This window comes from Pinus tabuliformis, chromosome 9, assembly GCF_031772625.1.
Source record: "Pinus tabuliformis cultivar Carrire ecotype Pingquan chromosome 9, CPIR1, whole genome shotgun sequence".
Taxonomy (NCBI): Eukaryota; Viridiplantae; Streptophyta; class Pinopsida; order Pinales; family Pinaceae; genus Pinus; species Pinus tabuliformis.
The window spans coordinates 1515953739-1515977347 of NC_142307.1; the positions used below are offsets into that span (position 1 = coordinate 1515953739).

Sequence of the window (23609 nt, forward strand, 5' to 3'; positions counted from 1 at the left end):
TCGTTTCCTGTGTCGAGCATTGCCATAATTCGAGCAATGTTATAGCGGCCTGCATCCCATATTAATTAGAATCCTTGACAAAGAGCCTGCCAGTTCGAAGCGTGCGCTTCCGGGCCCGAAGCGTGGCGCTTCCGGAGGCCCGAAGCGCCCTCCGAAGCGCGGATCCGGGGCAACGCAACCCATATTCCAGGAATCGTTTTAAAATTTAGGAATCGCGCTTCATGAAAACCGGAATCGCGCTTCGCCTGGAGGTTCCGGAACGCTTCCGTACGGGACGCGATTCCGGCTTAGGATCCGGGGGGGGGGGGGGGGGGGCGATTCCTGCAACTATGGTCCGTGCCATGCTCCATGATCAAAGACTTCCAAAGTTTCTATGGGCCGAAGCTGCAAACACCGCCGTATATGTACAGAACCGATGCCCTCATCAAGCATTGGGTTCCAAGACTCCTGAAGAAATGTTCACCGGTAAGAAACCTGACGTATCTCATTTTAGAATTTTTGGAAGCCCTGTATATTTTCATGTGCCGAAAGAGAAAAGGAATAAATTGGGTGCATCTAGAGAGAAAGGAATCTTCATGGGCTATGGTAAAGATACTAAGGGCTATAGAATCTATGTAGTCGGTCAAAGGGAAGTGTGATTAGTCATGATGTCACCTTTGATGAAGATATGGCCCTCAACAAGGTGGACAATCTTCCAACATTGAGGAGCTCTCAAGAAGCCGACTCCAGGGAACCAAAAGAAAAGGATGATGAAACAATGCTTGATGTGGAAGAACCCATGGATCCTATTGATCCACCTGAGCCTTCCTTTTCTAGGAAGAGGCCCTCTTGGCTTAGGGGGCTACTTGATGATGCTGAAGGACACACTGCACCCTGAGGAACCTTCCGTGAAAGTAAGAAACCCAACAGGTATCAGGGATACCTGACCATCATGAGCACGATCATACAAAATGAGCCTTCATCATTCTCAGATGTCGTCAAGCATCAAGTATGGAAGGATGCTATGACCGAACCTAACAGGTATCAGGGATACCTGACCATGATGAGCACGATCATACAAAATGAGCCTTCATCATTCTTAGATGCCATCAAGCATCAAGTATGGAAGGATGCTATGACCGAAGAGTATGAGTCTATTATGAAGAATGATGTTTGGGAAGTAGTTCCCAGACCCCAGGACAAGACAGTTGTCACTTCTAAATGGCTTTACAAGATAAAGCATGCAGCAGATGGAAGTACGAAAAAATATAAGGCTCGTTTTGTCGCTCGTGGCTTCTCCCAGAAGGAAGGTATAGACTATGATGAGATATTTGCACCTGTTGCCAGATATACCACCATCCGCTCGATCATATCCCTTGTGGATTTACAAGGATGGAACCTACATCAGATGGATGTCAAGACCGCGTTCTTGCATCGTTCGATCAAAGAAGAGGTCTATGTGGAGTAACTCGAAGGATTTGAGATTTATGATCGAAAATCTCATGTATGCAGGTTGAAGAAAGCTCTCTATGGGCTGAAGCAAGCACCCCGAGCATGGTATGAGAGGATCGACAACTACTTGATGAAGCTGGGATTCACTAGGAGTGAAGCCGACCCTAACTTCTACTTTAAGGTTGAAGATGACAAACCTTTCATACTGGTGCTGTATGTGGATGACCTCTTCCTAACAGGTGCAGACCCTCTCATTCACAAATGTAAGAGGGAGTTGGCTTCTGAATTTGAAATGAAGTACCTAGGACTGATGCACTATTTCCTAGGACTTGAAGTCTGGCAGAAGCCAAGGGGAATTTTTCTATCTCAAGGAAAGTATGTGGTGAAGATATTGGAAAGACTCGGTATGGTAGACTGTAGGCCTGCAACTACCCCGATGGAGCTTGACTTCAAGAAGTTAAGCGGTAGTGTTGTTGGACCTATTTTACGAAATGCTACCGAGTATTGGCAACTCATCGGAGCATTAATGTTCTTAGTGAACTCCTGTCCAGATATATGCTTTGCAGTCAACACATTAAGTCATCATATGGTTGAACCTCATCACATACATTGGATTGGTGCCAAGAATCTATTAAGATATCTTCGTGGCACAATTACATATGGGCTAAGATACACTGCCGGAGATGTGAGACTACTTGGATACACAGATGCTGATTAGGCAGGCAGTGTGGTGGATCGTAAGAGCACTTTTGGGTGTTGTTTCTCCTTGGGATCTGCTTCGATATCCTGGATGAGCAGGAAGCAGAAGTCGGTGGCTTTGAGCATCGCCGAGGCAGAGTATATTGCTGCTAGCATGGCCTCCTGTGAGGTAGTCTGGTTGCAGAAGCTCTTCAATGAGCTGTTTGGATTTACACCGGATACCACTGTGATCCTATGTGACAACTAGAGTGGGATTCGTTTGTCAGAGAATCCCGTATTTTATGATCGCTTCAAGCATATCGATATTTGGTACCACTATATTCGAGATATGGTGCAGCGGGGAGCTATAAGGCTCCAACATATTGCTATAGATGAACAAGTCGTCGACATTCTGACAAAGCCCCTAGGAAAGGTCAAATTTTTGACTTTCTGAGAACAACTTGGTGTCGTTCAGAAACCCCCTGATGAGGGTTCTGTATGATGTATGGAGCTCTTGTAGCTTCGGGGGCGAGGTGCAGGGTACTTCTTGGAGCGACATATGACCACAGGGTAGAAGAATCAAAACTTTCCCTGTAACACCCCGTGGTGATTACGTAGCAAGATGATTAGTTCTCTTGTGAGGTCTGGATGATGTGTTCTCCATGACGATTATGTAGCAGGATGATTAGTTCTCTTGTGAGGTTTGGATGATGTGTTCTCCATGACAATTGTGTAGCAGTATGATTAGTTCTCCTGTGAGGACAGGATTGATTAGTTCTCCTGTCGAGGCATCCTACCCATGCAGTCTGGGACTCATGGGAAGTACCTCTCATCTGATCAATGAGCAGGGAAATGAGGATAGGGACCATAGTAGTACCGATGGACGCATCGCTGTATCTACCGTACTCCTTATGCTAGGATGACCTTCATTGATCTGGGATCAATGATACTGGTCTTGGACCAGTGGTAGGAGTTGTACCCACTATGACACTGACTTCAGGTCGGTTGAGGACTGGTCTGGGACCAGTGGTACATCCTCTGAGACTGAATTTGAGTCAGTGGAGGATGATACTGGTTTGGGACAAGTGGTAGGAGTTGTACCCACTATGACACTGACTTCGGGTCAGTTGAGGATTGGTCTGGGACCAGTGGTACACATTCTGAGATTGACTTTGAGTTAGTACGATACATCCTCGATCATTTCTTCCTCTTCATAATTCGGACAAAGTAGAGCAGAGCAGATCAGAACAGGGCAGAACAAAACAGAGCATAGCAGCCAGGATAGAGCAGAGCAGAGTAGGGGTCAAGCTGTACAGGGCAGTGCATTTGATGGATGAATAGTAGCGACCGACAGACAGATTGTAGATGGAGTTCTCCCTAGTTGAGAGGGAGTGTTAAAATTGGCAACTAGGGCCAAACTCCATGTGGGTCATCTTATTCATGGCTGATAATCTTTTTATTAGATTCCTCTCGTTGAGAGGTGTAGGATTGATCTAAAGATCATCCGATTCCGATAAGTATTTATGGAGATATGAATTTATTTTGATTATGGAATAATTATCAAGCCGACCTACAACTCATGTAGGCTCAGAAGCCCAACAGTGACATCTATTCAATCATCAACAATTGTTTATAAATACAGGAGGCCTTTTCCTCATTTGGACTCACTCAACTCATCACATCTCTCTCTCTCTCTCCTGCACAGAAAAGAGGCTCTTCTCCTATTGTGCAGAAAGAGACTCTTCTCTCACACGTGTGGAAGGAAGGTGCAAAATTTAGAGCTACAACTGTAGATCAGTAGTTTGACCAGCGTTGACCATTAGACTCCCTCCTCAGAACTGCGCTGTAGGTGAATCTGGATCTCCTCTGAAGGCCACATTTTTGGGTGAAGGAATCAATCTGATCCGACGGTTGGTTTGTAAGATATTGTCTGCCCTAGTTTGGTTGATCTAGGGTTTGCTGTTGCTGATGTAAATCAGATTTATGTACTATTTCTCTCTGCTGAATTATTGAAGATAAAGGAAGATTTGATCAAAGGGTTTCCCCACATTGGGGTTTGTCCCTGGCTAGCCGCCACATCTTGTGTCTCTTGTCTTGGCTTGTTTTTTGTCGATCGTTTAATGTTCTATTTGCACTTTACTTTATGTACATGTGATTGCTAATTTGTGGATAATAATAAGAAAGATAAGTAAATTGCTATAAGCATAGAACATACCATAACTTAACATCATGCTATTCATTTGATTCCAAGAAGTGTTCCTCCAAACATCAGGTCTTACAGATATCCCTATGCCCAAAATAGTGAAATTGAACGTATGGTTGCATAAATGCTAGAGTCTAGTATAATTCAACCTAGCCAAAGTTCTTTCTTTGCTCTAGTAGTATTGGTGCACAAGAAGGATGGATCATGGTGCATGTGTCCAGATTATAGGGAGCTCAACAAGCTCACTATTAAAGATAAATTTCCCATTCCTGTCATTGATGAATTATTTGATGGATTGCATGGATCAATTTACTTCAACAAGTTGGATCTTCGTTCAGGGTATCATCAAATCAGAATGAAGACTGAAGACATTTCGGAAACAACATTTAGAACTCATGAGGGTCATTATGAATTTTTGGTCATGCCTTTTGGCCTTACCAATGCACCTTCTACATTTCAAGGTTTGATGAATTCCATTCTCAAAGAAAATTTGTGTTAGTATTTTTTGATGATATACTAATCTACAAAAAGTCTTGGAAGGATCATGTTCAACATGTTGACAGGGTGCTCAAACTATTGGAGGAGAAACAATTATATGCAAAAAACTCCAAATGTTTCTTTGGAGTACAAGAGGTGGAATATTTGGGTCATATTGTATCTTATGAAGGTGTTAAGGTAGACCCTAGAAAGATTAAAGCCATTAAGGAATGGAAAATCCCCACATCCATAAAGCATCTGCGAGGATTTCTTGGGTTGACAGGGTATTATTGCAAATTTGTTAAGAATTATGGGAGAATAACAACACCTCTAACAACATTATTGAAGAAAGATGCATTTTCATGGACTCTAGAAGCAACGAAGACCTTTGAACATCTTAAAAAGGCAATGTGTCAAGCATCGGTCTTAGCTACGCCAGACTTCACAAGAACCTTTATTATGGAATGTGATGCCTTAGGAAATGGAATTGGTGTTGTTTTAATGCAAGAAGAAAGACCCATTGCTTTCGAAAGTCGTCCAATCAAAGGAAAGTATTTACACAAAGCTATTTATGAGAAGGAAATGTTTGCAATACTACATGCATTTAAGAAATGGCGACCCTACCTAATGGGAAGACACTTCAAGGTAAAGACGGATCATGATAGTCTTAAATACTTTTTAGAACAAAGATTATCTTCAGAAGAGCAACAAAAGTGGGTCACAAAGATGTTGGTTTATGACTTTGAAATCATCTACAAAAAAGGGAAGCAAAATGTTGTGGTAGATGCACTCTCAAGAAAGGATGAGGATGTAGAAGCATTGTTTTGCGCCATTTCTATTATCCAACCAGATTAGATAAACGAAGCAAGTGATGAATGGAAGAATGACGAAGAAGTGTGGGCACTCATTCAAAAGATACAACAAGATCCCAGTACATCTGATACATTTAGCTGATAAAATGATTCGTTATGGTACAAAGATTGCTTATACCTATGTAAGAATTCCCAACTCAAACAAAAGATTCTTATGGAATTGCACACCTCTCCCTTAGAAGGGCACTCAAGATTTTTAAAAACTTACCACAGGGTTAAGAAGGAATTTTTTTGGGATGACCTTAAATCGGAATTTTTTTGGGATGACCTTAAATCGGATATTCAAAAGTTTGTGGCGGAATGTTTGGTTTGACAACAAAATAAAGTTGAAACAATTAAGACCTCAGGTCTATTACAACCTTTATCCATTCCAAGCCAAAGTTGGGAGGAGGTTTCAATGGATTTTATCACAGGTTTACCCAAGTCCGAAGGAAAGAATGTCATCGTGGTGGTAGTTGACAAACTTACCAAGTATGCACACTTTTGTGCATTATCTCATCCATTTAAAGCCAGTACTGTTTCTACTGCATTTATGGAAACAATTCAAAAGCTACATGGAAACCCAAAGATTATTGTAAGCGACAAAGATCCCATTTTCACTGGAAATTTTTGGACAGAATTATTTTATTGTCTTGGTACTCAGTTAGCTCATAGCTTATCTTATCATCCTCAATCTGATGGGCAAACTGAGATAGTAAACAAATGTTTGGAAGCATATTTTTGTTGCTTTGTATCTGATAAATAGACACAATGGGTCAAATGGTTACCTCTTGCTGAATGGTGGTATAACACTTCCTTCCATACTGCAGCAAAAATGACCCCATTTATGGCTCTTTATGGATATCATCCATTGTCCATCGCATCATATTTAAGAGAAAATTCTAAGGTTCAAGCAAGGGAAGATCACATCGAGCATCCAACTCTTAAAGGATAACCTCACTTTGGCGTAGAATAGAATGAAACAACAGGCAGATCAACATTGCAACAAAAGAAGTTTTGATGTAGGTGACTGGGTATTCTTACGGCTACAACCATATAAACAGATGTCTCTCAAGCAAGCTAAGAAAGATAATAAATTATCACCAAAATATTATGGTTCGTACAAGGTGTTGCAAAATATTGGTACTATGACATACAAATTCCTTCAGCTTCCCGAGTGCACCCAGTTTTCCATGTTTCATGCTTAAAGAAGGTTATAGGTGACAAGCTCCCACTTCAATATTGCCATAACTTGACGACGAAGGAAAAATCATATTGAAACCTGAAGTAGTCATAGAACCAAGAACTTGACAACTACAAAATCGATCAATTTCGGAGTATCTCATTAAGTGGAAGAACTTACCCACTAAAGATTCCACATGGGAGGATGAGAATTTTATACAGAAGCATCCAGAACTACTCAAGCGTTGAAGACAACACTTTTTTGAAGGAGAGGGGCATGTTAGGTCCCTAGAATACTAGTGATTCCCCATTACTATTGTCATTGTAGCCCTTATTGTTATTATTGTGCCCCTATTGTCTCCATATTGTTATTATTGTGCCCCATAGAAGCCCACTATTGTTATTGTTGTGCCATTATATTATTATTGTTATGTCGACTTTGATTATATTGTGACCCCTTAAACTCCTATATATAGAAAGGAGGTCTTGTCATTTGTATCATCCAAGAATTGTTCATTTGTGTAATGTAAAGGAGGTTTCCCCCTCAAAGAGACTGATTTTGAAGTCGTTGATCTATTTTTTCTTCTATTTTGTGAGCTGGTTACATAACAGTGTGAGTTATCTCCGAGGGTTGAATTGCCTCCTTTTTGTGGTCCCCACATTCCACCAAGGCTGAAATTTATCCTATTCTCCCAAGTCCTTCATGCCTCCCATATCAAAATGGCCTCCAATTCCTGAATTTAAAATTGTGTTAGGCTTAGCACCACCCACAAAATCTTCGTGACCTCCTCAAATGGGAACATCGAAATTGGGGACTTTACAGTCCTCCCCGCCAAAAATTGCTTGTCCTCAAGCAATGCTCGAACAAGCTCTATCTCCCTGCTGACCCAACTATCACTACAAACAATACCAGTGTCCCAAATGTGCCACTGAGTAATCAACGAATCTTTAGGGACCTAAATACTCTCCGTAGAATTGAACCCTAATGGAAGATCCGCATGACCCCCCCTGTAGAGACCAACTTGTCCCTAAAGGTGGTTGAATTGCCAAACCTTGTAATACCTGGGTTCCATGCTAATCGCAAAAGGATGCCACCATGTCGACACTGCGCCAATTTGACTATGGTCAACTGCCCATAGTACAGATACCATATCCTCCCCCCTGGAACTTGATGGCATAGTATTTGTGGGGGCCATGCACATCCCATTGGTCATAAGACCACCCATGTGAAGTGTTATCCCATCGTGGGAAGTCCCTGAGAGGTATCATGCCTGCTGCCAAACTGAGACCCAACAAAATACCTAGATGTCATTCCTTGGTGGGTACCCTCCCTCCTAAGTCTGTGATCCAACTGCTCTGCCTTGTAACTCCATGGCCCCATACTAATCTTGAAGTGAGGTTAATGTGTAGGTGTTGCACCAGTCTGGGCATAACTGCGACCCCCTCATGCTCCTGCAGATCCATCCACTCACATAATCCTCTATCATAACCCCAATAAAGGACAACTCTATAGTACTGAAGACGATCTTGCAAGGGAATCCCGTCAAAGCCACCATCTATCAATCTGCGTTCAGTCTCTAGCCGAAACAATAGTAGGGAAAGTTCCTCGGCCTAGAGTAATAATCCTGACAATCCCCAACCTGACCTCCCAAGGGAGATGTTGTCTTGTCACTATCATCTATGTGATACCTCCGGAGAAAGGTGATCTATTGCCCCAATGGATCCCTAGAACCCAAAGCCAAATTGAAAGCCCATTTCTTCCAATTATTTTTGAATGCCACTGTGTAGTATCGATGTCCACTGGGAACTCCATGTGCCATACAACTAATTGTTACTTTTTGTAGCATCATTTGTGTTCTAGCCATGAAATTTGGTGGAGAGGCTAGAATACATGTATTCTCCAAAACCCAGAAATCGTTTCTGGAAATTCCACCTAGAGACGACTTAATTAAAATAATTAATATTTTTTTAATGGTGCCTAAGTCTAAACTTAGGAAAACTGATTAATTAAAGGGTATTAATTAAGTCATGGTGAGAATCTTCTAGAAGAAGACATGGATCGAGTTCTAGTTAATCTTAACCATCAATTATGTTTTAATCTTGGTCGTTGAAGCCTCAACGAGAGATTATAAGAAGAAATTCGATGGGGGTTGGAGAGTACACTTGAGACACGAAGGAATTTGATTTTGCTGGGAAATCGATTTTCAGAGTAGCAACTGTGTGTTGCCGGAGGTGATTTAGTAAGATCGAAGTAGTGAGAGAGGGGCAGGGATAGTAAGACCAAAAGGAAGTTTCTCCAGTTCGGTGAGTGCATAGCCGAGAGACAGTGAGTGCCGCAAAGAGGCAGCACAAAGCTTCAGAGGGAGATTCGTATTTTGTTGAGGAGAAGTCGAAATTTAGTGCCAGAAGCCCGGAGTGGGAGCTCGGAGGCCAAGGGGATCGCATTTTTAGATAGCAGCTGATCAGTTAGAGCGAGAGAGATGCTGGTACGAGATGTGGAAGATAGATTTGCGTAGGCTGACGCAGAGGCAGCAAGGGGCAACTCATCTTGAGCCAAGGTTAGTGTCGGATCACCAGTGGGAGTGTGATTTTTCTCACTAGATCTCCTATCAGTTATCTCTTTGTATGGAAAGCTAGATTTGAGCTTCCATAGATTTGTACTTAGATTTACTATTGCATAATAAATAAAACCCTTAGCTACTGCATTGGTTTTCCCAAGTTGGGTTTTTCCAGGGAAATTAGTCCAAAAATAATAGTGTATCATTGTGTATGCATCTATTCTTCTCATGCTTGTATTTCTTCCGCAGTGTTTACTCTGTGAAGGCTGTAGCGTATATGTTTCGATATTTGCCGTATAAAACTGCAAATAATTTGTTTAGTTAATTTAACAAATAAAATAAATATTATCAGTTGCTGCAGTAGGATTCAGGGTTTTCAAATTTTCACATGGTATCAAAGCACAGATAGAAGCCGGAGAGCTCAGTAGCAGAAGGGAGGAGGAATTCGAATCTCTACAGAGGTAGCAGTTCGAAACCCTCAAGAGGCAACATAGTCCTTGGGCCAGGAGGGTCAGCTTTTGAGGAAAATTTATTTCTCTGAGAGAGTTGGCAGAGAAATTATATTTTCCAGATCCAAGTTTACCAGAGGCAGAGGGAGACGCAATATTTTCCTTGCAGAGCAGATCTTTAGCCTTGACAGTTATTTTGCAGTAGTTTGCTAGTGCAAAATAACGTTAGGAGGAAGGAAGAGCACACACTAAGGGAACTCTTTTCTCAGGGGACTTCTAACCCAGAAGTTCGATTTTCCTAACAGAGCAGCAATAGTTGTGAGTAGATTTGACCACTTCGGCAGGGAGTGCGAAAACCCAGACAACAACTGTGTAGAGGAAAAAGGAGGAATTCAACATTTTTGCAGAGGTGGCTTCAGCAGGGTTGAGAGATTAGGATTGATTGGAGGGAACCTCCAACTATGTGATCTGAAGGCAAGAATTTCCTGTCTTCTGGATGAGTATGATCTCAAAGCTTATATCAATGGCGTGGTAGCTGTACCCATAGATGTATATTCACTTAAGGCCTACAAGAAGGAGATGGCGAAGGCAAAGAGGTTGATTCTCGATGTAGTTTGAGATCACGTGGTGTCTCACATAGCTAGGAAAGATATTGTCCAAGAGATGTGGGAAGCACTTGCTACGCTATATGAGGAATCTTCTGAGTAGCGAAAGATGCATCTTGAGGAGAATCTGAGATGCACGAGGATGCAAAAACGGGAGCATATAGACCCATTCCTTACTAGGCTTCAGGATATTCGAGATCAACTGTCTGCAGTATGGTTAGCGCCTCAGCCTACTGAGTTGGCACGGTTTTCTATAAACAATGTTTCTGAAGAGTGGCAAGTCTTTGTCCAGAGTATTATGGGCAGAGAAAAATTGCCAGACTGGGACCGTATGTGGGCAGAATGCAGCAGGAGGAGATGAGGCGAAATTTGGTGAAGACCACCATCACTGGCAGCAACAGCAACAGTGGGACGAAGCAAGTAAAAGAAGAGGAGGATGCGGCCCTCGCATCAAAGGGGCAGCAGGAGCAGCGTAGGAGGAAGGAGGACATTTCCAAGGTGAAATGCTTCAGATGTGGTGAGCTTGGTCACTACAACACTCAATGTCCGATCAGAAAGAAGGACAAGGTGGAGAAGCAGGATCAACAAGCTGCATCCGGGGAGATTGGCATGCTGTCGTCCAGATTGGAGGAAGAGTTTGCCATGATCACCAATATACCTCCAAGAGTGAGCTAGGGTGATTTGGTTTTTGTAGCCCCAGAGAGATACAAGATGGGCAGGATTCTTGAGGAGGTCCACCTCATGAATCAATACCTTGCTACGGGAGCCCAAAGCATGAGTAGCAGGATGGATCAATGGCAGATGGTGCAGTAAGATGCTAGAGGGACATATGTAGTGGCTAGTAGCAGTCAGATACTAGGCAGTGCAGTGCAGAGTTGGTAGCAGTGCAGTTGGCACAAAGCAGAGTTAGTAGTAGCCCAAAGGCTTCAGTGACAGCGCAGAGTCTAGCAACAGTCAGGACTCAGGTGACAGATGCATCATACTGACCACAGTTGAATCAATAGTTTGGATGCTTTTCAGTTGCAGTTGTTGCAGTTACATCAGCAGTAGATGGAGAGGGAGTTGCAGTGCAGATGCAGTGTTGGCAATAGTTCAGCAAGGCCAACAACAACATGGATGCAACATTTATCGGAGTTGCACATTAGTTCCTGGGTAGCAGCAACCAAACATCAACAACGTGACAGGAGGTGGTGCAGAGATAGGGTGTTGCTACAGTGGGTTGCAGCACTAGAACACATTCCTTGCTAAGAGGGAGTGTTATTTTTTGTAGCATCAATTGTGTTCTAGGCACGAAATTTGGTGGAGAAGCTAGAATACATGTATTCTCCAAAGCCCAGAAATGGTTTCTGGAAATTCCACCTAGAGACGACTTAATTAAAATAAGTAATCTTTTTTAATGGTGCTTAAGTCTAAACTTAGAAAATTGATTAATTAAAGGGTATTAATTAAGTCATGGTGAAAATCTTCTAAAAGAAGACATGGATCAAGTTCTAGTTAATCTTAGCCATCAATTATGTTTTAATCTTGGTCGTTGAAGCCTCAACGAGAGATTATAATAAGAAATTCGATGGGAGTTGGAGAACACACTTGAGACACCAAGGAATTTGATTTTGTTGGGAAATCAATCTTCAGAGTAGCAACTGTGTGTTGGCGGAAGTGATTCAGTAAGATCGAAGCAGTGAGAGAGGGGCAGGGATAGTAAGACCGGAAGGAAGTTTCTCCAGTTTGGTGAGTGCATAACGGAGAGACAGTGAGTGCCACAGAGAGGCAGCGTAGAGTAGAGAGGCAACGCAAATTTTCAGAGGGAGATTCGTATTTTCCTGAGGAGAAGTCGAAATTCAATGCCAGAAGCCGGAGTGGGAACCTGGAGGCTAGGCGGATCGATTTTTCAGATAACAGCTGATCAGTTAGCGAGAGAGACACTGGTCTGAGTTGTGGGACACAGATTTGCATAGGCTGACGCGGAGGTAGCAAGGGGCAGCTCATCTTGAGCCAAGGTCAGTGTCGGATCACCAGTTGGAGTGATATTTTTCTCATTAGATCTCCTATTAGTTATTTCTCTGTATGGAAAGCTAGATTTGAGCTCCATAGATTTGTACTCAGATTTACTATTGCATACTAAATAAAACAGTCAGCTGCTGTGTCGGTTTTCCCAAGTTGGGATTTTCCGAGGACATTAGTCCAAAAATAATGGTGTATTATTGTGTGCATCTATTCTTCCAGTGTTTTTATTTCTTCCGCAGTATTTATTATGTGAAGGCTGTAGTGTATATGTTTCGATATTTGTTGTAGAAAACTACAAATAATTTGTTCAGTTAATTTAATAAATAGAAGAAATATTATCAGTTGCTACAGTACGATTCGGTGTTTCTGAATTTTCACACTAATCCCTGAATGCTGCTAATAGAAAAATGTCTGATGCTCGCGATCGTCTCAGTGTATGCAGACCTGTCCTGCTCCAACCAATCATCACCATTAAGTCTGCCATCTGCACCATCGGTAATGTGCCAATACAATGTCTAAAGCCCTCATACCCACTAGAAAATTGCCTCAACTACACATGGTATCCCTTACTCATGTAGAATCCTAACTACTGAAGTAGAGGCACATGTCTCCCCTATGATCATCTCCCTAAGTGTGGGCTTAGAGATGACCGGTATACTACCCATGCAAAAGATTATCTCATCTCCTAGCCTGTGGCTGCCAACTCGCATACCGACCTTGTTCCTCCACTGGGGAATCCCTATCTTACCCCTAATGCACTGAATCTCATAAAGTCATCTCAAGCAAGTCTCCCAAGTCTCGCTACCCACAATGTAGGCCTCGATTGGACACAAAAAGGCTCCCCTTGACTACCTGCAAGTCCAGTGAGTGAGAGATGCATGGGCTCTGATGGGTGTGGTCGAGAACCCATGTGGAAACTCTTGACTAGCCCCATGACCGAACCACTCTCCAAACCTAGGTATGTCCCCCTCAATGGCATGCCTAATGCCCTTGTCAAGTAGTCTCCTTGCTAGTAACACTCTCCCAGTTCGTAGTGCAACCCCGCACACGACTGCATATAAACATGTATCCTCATGCCCCTTAGCATACAACTGCACCTTGTTGCGCATCTTTGTGCACTGCTGGGCCCCGCTACATGTTGCCGTATCGCCCCGGGTCAGCTAGTATCCCTATTGTATCGAGGTGTCCATCACACTATAAGGAAATGCACTGCGATGTGAACCGCTCCTCCTACACCATTGTGCGACCATGCACACCAATACACACCACTGTGCCCCTCTGCATATCGCTGCACACTGCTGCATGTCCCTATACATCCCTGGATGCCATGATCTAAAACAAAGTCAGTAAGTATCAGTCTGCATCCTGTTAGTATCACCGTATCCACTCTCTGATCTCCATAACCTCAGATAAGTGGACCTCCCCTCCCGATCCTCCTTGAGAGATCTGACATGCAAATATCCCTATGTACCTGTGGGGCTGTCCCTAAGGTGCTGCTCCTCGGTGACCCCTGTGCCTCGTATATCAATGGGAAATCCTCTCCATACAAGGAACTATCTGGTGGCCTGCCGATGCCACCTCCTCTGACAACCTCCTGCCAAGGTACACTGATCATCCTATGCCCCCACACACGACCAACATGCCAAGACAACTCATGGAGTCTGCCTGCTCCTCTGTCAGCTCGACCTGTCACGGGTGTTGTCCAAAACTCTGGTGGGAATATGAAAATGGGGGTGAGTCCAATCACTGAATCCACCATTGTGCTAATACCATGACTGACCCAATCCATGGAGTGGTGGGTGTTAGTTTTTCGTAGCATCGGAAGTGCTCTAGCCTTGAAAATTGGTGGAGAGGCTAAGGTACATGAGTTCTAAAAGGACCCAAAAACCGTTAGGCAAAATTCCACCCGCATTGTATTTTATTAAAATAATTAATATTTTTAATGGAGTTCCTAAGTCAAAACTTAGGGAAATTGAAATATTAATGTGTATTAATCAAAATATGGGTGAGAATGATCTAGAAGGAGAATCAAGTCATGCTTTAATCTTGGCTGTTGATTAGAGACTTAATCTTGACCGTTGAAGACTCAACAAGAAAAGTATAAAATGGAGGCTTGGGGTTCATTTGGAAACACACACAGAGAGATTGAGGAAATCAATTTTCCAAGGTGAGAAGTTCTTAGGAGGGAAATCGATTGGGGAGATCTTACAGCTGAGGGGCAAAGAGAATCTAGGAGAAGGACTTTCTAGAGAATAGAGAACAAAGAGGCGGAGAGAGCTTGCAGAGGCGACACAGTAGCCGAGAGAGCTGACGCAGAAAATTTGCTTGTCACACAAATTCCAGAACTGTCAGGGATAGCTGAAACTGTCGAGAACTGCTGAGAACTGCTGGGAGAGCTGATGCAGAGGCAGCGCATCAGCTCAAAGAGCCGACACAGAAAAGTTGTCTATCACGCAGATTCCATAACTGTCGAAACTGCCGGGAACTGTTGGAACAGTAGGGGGAGCTGACGCAGAGGGCAAAGAAGGTGACGCAGGGCTGACGCAGAGCCAGCGCAGAAATAGCCGGGGTTAGCCAGTCTTGTGCCGGATCAACTGGAATTCTGTCGGATGAAGTGAGGTAAAACTCACTCAGATTTTCCGCTAGTATTTTCTCTATAAAGGATTACTAGATGAACATCCTAGATTTGTATTAAGATATTTTTCCTGCATAATAATAAACCCTCAGAGCTGCTGCACTGGTTTTCCCGCATTGGGTTTTTCCGGGGACTATTGTGTCAAAAAATAAGTGTGTCCTATGTATCTTGTTCTTTGCTCACTTTCCTTGTTTCATGAAATCAAATTTAAGTAGTCTAGGCCGCAGAAGTAATTTGCTTTAGTATTCAGAAGAATAACTTGATGAATGTAATTAAAATCAAGTAGGTGAAGTAGATTCAGATTTGTTGCAGTAGGGGTTCCTTGAGACTAGGAATTTTCATAATGGGGAGTCCCACCTAGGTCCCAATGATGATCCAGCCCTCGATCCCCTCCGGCAAACCACGACCCCTGCTGAACTATGCTCCCGACCATTGATGTATCCAAAAACCTATTCAACCCTATCATGCACCAACTCAATACCTCTTGCCACCCAATCCCATGAGAGGGCTGAAATGCAAGAGCATCAGTATACGTAACAACTCCACCCTGCGAGCGCTACGCCCTGTGCAACTCATGTTTCCTCGTCTCACTATCCTGGTCAACATATACGATATGTCTAGGTAACTTAGCCACTCTCCCTCCAACGTGCAGAGGTTACCTAACAATACTGCAGGCCCGTCTATGTAAGCTTGAAGAGAGCTATTGACTAGAAGTACTGCAACTTTGCTCGCTGCCTGTGTATCTATCTGCTCCCTGTCGATGGCAGGTCTAAATAATGATTTCCCATCCTCCTCTACCATGGGCACAAGAGGAGTCCCGAGTTGTCCCTCCACATGTAGCTCATCGAGCATAACATCCTCATCTAGCTCACGCTACTCAAGGTGCTCTCTAAGCTGTTGTAGGTAAATGTCGCCTGAGAATTCTTTCATGACTTTGGGTGCCTTTGTGCCCATTACCACCTCACTAACAGATGTGTCTCATGGCACCTCCCTAAACTGTTATGGGCTGCCATCACTTGAAAATTCGACACAGTCCTGGACACTTCATCAATGGATACCTCAACAATGGATAGCACCTCATCAATGACGGACACCACATCATCAGATAGCTCTATGGGTGTATGCTCCAGTTTCTCCGTCAAGGTGCCAACTGGTGCTATCAAAGCGGTCTCCAACAATGGTGACTCCTGTGCTACACAGGGTATATATCGATGTGCCCCTCACCATCCTGCGTGTCCTGCTCAACCTCCTCCTCGAGCTTCTGACATCTAAAGCCTGGTATCCACCAGTAGAAATGCCTCTTGGTCTCATCCTCTAACTACCCACCTCTACATGATGATCCGACCCCTGAAATATACTTCTCATTCTTGTTTGATCCAAGGAATGAGGCATGGTGAGACGGTCAGACTGGTGATATGTGTGGGTGTTGTATTGCGGGGATGTGCATGTATGTGCTTGGCTTTTGTGTTGGTTATGTATCATTCGTTGCATCCCCTCTAGAATTTGTTGGTTTTGCCTCACCAATTGTTGGCTCTGCCTCATCAACTCCTCCATGATCTTGCTAGCCCCTCCCCGCAACTGGCCAAGATCATGCTCTGATACCACTATAATGTTCCTAATAGGAAATTAACAGTGAATAACCAAAGATATGTAATAAATATAGCACAAAAATATGTCAGTAAATACCCATAAGACAGAAAATGCTCCTCAAATGCCAAAATGGGCAATTTTATTAATATTCAGTTGCTGGAGTACAATAGGAAATAGAAAGAGTGCACCTGGGCTTGCACAAGGCAAGCTACAAGCCTCAGGTGATCAATATGTCAATGCCCAACTGCTGTAGAAATTCGTCCTCCAAAATTCTGCGCTGACCCAATTTTTCTACATTGCTAGTCGTTTTGAGACCCTGATCCAACCCCTCAAATCTGCCTGGAAAATTCTATAAAATTAGGACTCGAATCCTTGCCAAAAACCCAGAAAAAACCTAGAAAGGGTTTTGGCAAATTCTATCGACCACCCAAGACCCAAAATTTAAGCTCACTCTTCCTAACTCTCTACTAAATAATCGTGTTGTTTTGGGGCACCAAAAATCCTCCAAAAATTATGCACAATTAGGAGCAAACTCCCCAAGGTTAGTCCAGCAAAAGCCAGAAAGGATTTGTGCTAATTTCGACCTCTCGAAATTACCCAAATTTGGTGTTACGCCCTCCTTGACAGTTTCTGCGTCCCCCACAATTCAAACTATTGGATATGTCACCAATTCCTTCTCAATTAGCTATAGGATTGCCCTGCAAATTTCCTCCGGAAGATGTGCGTGAAATTCCTTCCAAAACCTGACACAAATAAGATGAATCCAGCCCCACAAATTCAGCCCAGTAATACTTCTGCGCAGGCCCTGAAATGGCGAGTTTGGCTCTCTCAGGAGCAACAATTTCCAGCCCCGAAATTCTCCAGAAATGCTGGTCCACCCTTCATGAAAATTTCTCCTAAATTCGCTGGCCTAAATTCCCCTTGAAACTCCCTCAACTCAGTGGTTTGATTTTTGTCTCTGTGTCCGCCTAGAAGTTCGAACTAGCTGAAGCAAGAGCTGATGTATCCCACGAACTCCAGCAAATCTCTCCCCACTAAGTTTTGAAATACTCTCTTAGGGCGACACTCGAAGTTCACTGAAGGTAGAGGTGGAATTCCCGCTTGGGAATTCCTTGTGCTAAACAACACTGGTTTACTTGGCTAAACAACTCAAGAAAACTTGTGTTCAAAAGTTAGATTGTCAAAAGATACCAAATGGAGGCCTCCTTGCCTTATTTATAGAAGCTGGCCCTCTTTCTCTTGGTGGACCCCATTTTCCACTAACTCACACCCCCTTTCTTTCTCTCTCTTCCTCCACAAGTGCGAATTATCTCCAAGGGTCGAATTGCCTCCTTTTTGTGGTCCCCACATTCCACCAAGGCTGAAATTTCTCCTATTCTCCTAAGTCCTTCATGCCTCCCATATCAAAATTGCCTCCAATTCCTGAATTTCAAAATTGTGCTATGCTTAGCACCACCCACAAAATCTTCGTTGACCTTCTCAAATGGAAAAATCGAAATTGGGCACATTACATTGGGACACAGGGGTTTCAAGGCCAAACGCCATGGGTTCAAGGGTGGTAATGATGAGGGATACCCACATATTTAGGTGTATAGATGTAGGAGGGAGCAATCGTGGTACATGAGTTACCCTGACCTTTGTTTTTCCACTCTTCTTCATTTGCCTTTTTCCTTTTCTTGATTTTTCTTTATTATTACTGCTCAGGGCTCCAGAAGATGAGAGCATGTTGTGTATGTGAAAATTTCTGAATCTAATGAACCATAAATCCTATTGTAGTAAACTGATTTGCATTACCTACTTGTGTTCTTCAGTTTAACAAGTTATTTTCAGAATTCTTCAGAAAATATTAATGTAAATACACTGCAGCCTACACCACTATACAGATTAAGTACTGAAAAATACATGAGACAATCACACAAAGGACACTTATTTTTGGACTAAACGTCCCCGAAAAAACCCATTGTGGGAAAATTGGTGCAGTAGCTTTGAAGGTTTTCTATTATTAAGCAAAAGTTCTGAATACAAATGCTGGTTGCCCTTCCGGCAAACTAGTGACAGAGATACAATGGTGGAAAACCTGAGTGAGTTTTACCTCACTTTACCCGACAGATTTTGGCTGATTCAAGAGCAAAACTGGTTGGCCCTGGCTACAACTACGCTGCCCCTTCACAGTAACTATGTGGGGCTGCGTGGAGCTCTCTGAGGCTCTGTGTCAGCTCTTCTGCCCACTGCGTCAGTTTTCCTGACTGGTCTGGCAGTTCCGGCTCTCTTCATGGAAGGAAACTCTCTCCCTCTGCGCTGGCCCTTCTGGCTCTGCATCAAGGCTGCGTGGGCCCAGACTGGCCCAATGTCAGCTTTCCTAGCTACTGCGTTGCCTCCACAAGCTTCTCTCCACCTCTCTATCTATATTCCCGAACTATCACTTCCCCTCGGCTGCGAGATCTCCCCAATTGATTTCCCTCCTGAGAACTTCTCACCTTCGAAAATCGATTTCCTCAATCTCTCCGTGTGTGTTTTCCAACTGACACCAAGCCTCCATTTATACTTTTCCTGTTGAGAAATCAACGGCCGAAATTAAGTCTCTAATCAACGGCTAAGATTAAATTAGACTTGATCCTCATCTCTTAGAAGCTTCTCACCCATATTTTCATTAGTACCCATTAATATTTTAATTTCTTAAGTTTAAACTTAGTAACCCCATTAAAAATATTAATTATTTTAATAAAATACAATTTGGGTGGAATTTCACCAAACGATTTCTAGGTCTTGGAGATCTCATGTGTTCTAGCCCCTCCACAAAATTTCAGAGCTAGAGCACATCCGATGCTACCCAAAAATCAACAGTTTATGTTATAAGTAGTGATTACCACCTTAAGGTGGGGCAGTTCATTGCCAACTAGGGGCTGGGAGGACCTTAGGGGAGGTCATATTGGATTAGTGAAAAGGATAACCTCCCAAATGTAGCATGGGAACAATGGTACAATCAAGAGCGGTCAATCATCTAGCTTGGCCTATGATCCATATTAGTGTGCCTTGAAACATTAAATGAAAGCACATGATTGCAAAAATGGTTTGTATGACTTCTGATTGATGAACCGCCCTCCTTTAAGAAGCACCCCAGATGGGGGAGAGCATTGACTGGAGCAAAGGTGGAGAGCTCTGATGTAAAGATATCTGTGGGCCATCATAGGGCTGCTAGTTGGCTGGATGACAAATTAGGAGAAAGTTTTTCTCCTATGGGTTACCCACTTTTGGTGGGTGACAGGGACTTGAAGGCATTACTTGGCATTACTTTTCACCCTTAATTCATGCACAAGTTAGAGATGTTACATGCATGTCTGCTTCTAAGAGGACTATTTTGTCATGGAGTCAAATCTTTTAGGAAAGGACGAAGGGATACAAAGAATGGCATTCTTTTCTCAATTATTAAAAACTATAAGGGCATAGATGTTGAAAGCACTATTTGTTGTTGCTTGCTCATAATCGTACTAATCCCATTGACCAATCTTGGTCGACATTAAAAAGTATGTTTCCCATCCAAGCATTATTGAACTGACTGAATTTGTACTCGAGAATGACGTATAATTCAACATTTTTATGTAGAAAATGCATTTGAAAGTCTGATGCAAATAAACTCCAAAGACATTGAAATTCTTGTTCTTGATTCTTGCAGGTGAACCCCTTACTGGAAAGAGTGGAGAGGAAGCAGCACAGAAGCTTAGGGGGCCTGTTGGCACTTCTGTTACAATTAAGCTTCGGAATGTAAAAACTTAATTCTCTTTTTGTCACTTTTTACTGAAATAGCCAATGAGAATTTATACTTCGTGTGAATGAACATTCCATATTATCAGAAATCCATGGATTGGGCCATGTTTCCAAAATAAGAAAGCTACATTTTTCCTGTATTGTATTATTTTGTAAGCTTGTCTTTTGAGCATAAAAATTGCTGAAAATGAACGTAAAAGTGGAAATATTTAAACAAGATCTGGTAGACAAGTGAATGTTATCCAATAAATCATAAGGACGTGTTAGAATTTGGAAAAAAGGAAGATCAAAATGACTGAAAACGACTTGTAAAGTTGGATATCAGATCTGGAAAATGGTTTTTCTTTTTTGAACCGACTTGTAGATTGGGGAGCCAAACATCAATATGCTTGTTGTGGATCCTAAAGCTTATGAGGTCCCTTGAGTGATGTGTGAGATCAAAACCATAAAATGGACCCTATGGGAAGCACTGCAGAAACCATGAATAGGAGAGGCAATCAGTTAAACTTACATTTCTTTCCATTCCAGAATAATGCACACACATATATCGAGCACTAAGGGTAAAAATAAATTTCCATCTTTTATGTATTTAGCTAGGATAGTTTAACTTGTAAAAGGTAGCCCCTTTAGCTTTTCTCATGTAAGGAGCACTGAAATAAATATTACTATATAACAGAATAAGAAGCCACTAAAAATGGAATTTGGGGCTCTGTTGTTCAAAAGTGGTTTAAGAATCCCTTGGATAGTGAAGGTAAACTCCCTTTCCATTTTATTGTGAAAAATGTCACTTATATTAACAAAAAGGGTACAAAGCACAAGTCAGTTCACATCTATAGATAAGAAAAAAGAATCTTAGTAATATTCAACAAATGACGAAAACAAAGGTCAATGGGACTAGAAAATACAATTGATGATATCCATCTGTAGGGATGCCCTCAGCTACCTCAAAAACTTAAAATGAAGGAAAACAAAAGGGTACTTAAGATAGATTAAGTGGATGTTATAATTAGGAAAACCAAGTATATAGTGATTCATTTTCTTCCATGTAGTTTAGGTCTAGATGTCCAACAATGTATATTTTGAGTTAATGTAGAAACTCAGGCTTTGCATCTCTTGGATGTACTACTTCTATTTTGTTATCTTAAGTACATTTTTGTTTTCCTTCGTTTTAAGCTTAATTAGGAAAACCAAGAATATAGTGATTCATTTCCTTCCATGAAGTTTAGGTCTAGATGTCCAACAATGTATATTTTTAGAGTTGATGTAGAAACTTGGGGTTAGCATCTCTTGGATTTACTACCTATACTTCATTATCTAGAAGTGGTGGTTCATATAATTCTAGATATCTAACATTCACCACATCACTTATGCTCAAATAAGGTAGAATATCCAAGGGGAAATCATTTGATCCCATACCATGTAAGAGCCATATGAATGTGCTTCAACTTATGATGTATCTCGTTCTTGAATTTTTATTTGTTGCTATATAATTGCATTTGACGAGTCTCTTCCAAAAAATTCAAAATTTTGCAAGATTTAAACATACCAGGCGACCATTAGCCCGAGGAAGGTGGCTTCGGATTGTTTGATGTGGTAGTTCAAGATAGGGTTTTAGCAATGAAATGGATTGTGAGGTACTTGGAAGGTTCAACTAGGTAGATTTTATTGACATGCAAGTTTTTATAGGCTCATCATGTGCAAAAGATCTAGGATAGCTTTATCCTATGTGTCATTATCCATTCTCCTTGTGAAATTTCCTTAATTGCAGTTACTGGAAATTATTCTGCTACCTTATGCAAATTATTTGTCTTCAGAAATTAATTATGGCAAATAATGAATAAAATCACTACTGAAATTTTCACTAATAATATTAGGAACTGATCTAGGTGGACATTGGTGGCCACCCGCCTATTCCACTTGGACCCCCACCACTATTTCTTTTAGTTTCCTGAATTGTAGCACAATTTATATTTTTGGCAGTTTTTCGGGGCCTGAACTTCCGGATTTGTTTGAGGTCCTAAATGGCATTTTTTTTGGAAAACGGGCAAACTCATAGCCTATAATGTAGGAATTTACAGGGTAAGTTCCTCAGAAAGAATACCAAAAGGACACCGCTCACAACCAGATCACAGATCAATACACCAGTATTTTTGACGTGGTTAAAACCCTCAAAGAGGGAAACAGTCCACGGCCTGTCCCAACGTGGGTACTACAGGCAATTTATTAATCAAAGAATGAAAATTTACATAAGCTTCTCTCATGCACAGATTACTCGAACAATGACCCTCCATGCGCTTTAAATAGAACTCATGGACCAATCGGGTGTCAAGCCACGGATCAAGTGTCGGTAATACCGAGGAGAGAATGAACCGTCGGATCACTACATATCGTGACCGTCGGATTGTAAGTTACAAAATGTACAACGGTAAAGAAACACACTTTACCTAACTCTATACCTAACTCTATACTAGACCAAGTTGAACTTAACTATTTCCTATGTGTCGGAATATCCTAACATCCCCCCTTAAGAACAACTTGGGATAGGATTGAAGGATTTACAAATATGACACAATAGGAGAAGGAAGGAGGCACTAGAGCCTATCCCCCCTTAGTGACAACTTCCTGAACTCCAAGCATATATCGAAGTTTAGTGAACTTCGCCTCTGTGAGAGCCTTTGTGAAGATGTCTGCAACCTGATCATCTGTTGAACAATATTGCACTTCAAGAACATGGTCATGAATGAGCTTTCTGATGAAGTGCATGTGTAGTTCAATGTGTTTGCTGCGCTGATGTTGGACTGGATCTTTGCATAGCTGAATGGCACTTTGATTATCACACCAAAGTGTGGTTGGATGCTGCTGCTCAAAGCCAAACTCTGATAGGATCTGACGAAGCCACAAGGCTTCCTTACTAGCTTCCACGGCACCACGATACTCTGCTTCTGCTGACGAAAGAGAAATGGCAGCCTGTTTCTTACAAGCCCATGTAATAGGTCCTGAACCAAGAGTGAAGACATAACCGGCAGTAGACTTCCGATCATCAGGGTCACCAGCCCAATCAGAATCAGTGAAACCAACTAACAGAGGAGCTGCTTTGGCACTGTAATGAATCCCAAACTGTACTGTACCTCGAACATAACGAAGTATTCTTTTAGCTGCTTTCCAATGACTTTCACGGGGG

The 23609-nt window shown here is 42.3% G+C and overlaps 1 protein-coding gene across 2 annotated transcripts in view; it reads left to right on the top strand.

Moving 5' to 3' along the window:
* Positions 1–23609, top strand: part of LOC149154354 (Peptidase S41 family protein) — a 367381-nt gene that overhangs the window by 152999 nt on the left and 190773 nt on the right. For both annotated transcript variants that reach the window (XM_089437783.1, XM_089437782.1), the window contains exon 6: positions 20337–20425. In XM_089437783.1, coding sequence (XP_089293909.1) covers positions 20337–20425 — 89 coding nt within the window. The remainder of the gene's footprint in view (positions 1–20336; positions 20426–23609) is intronic.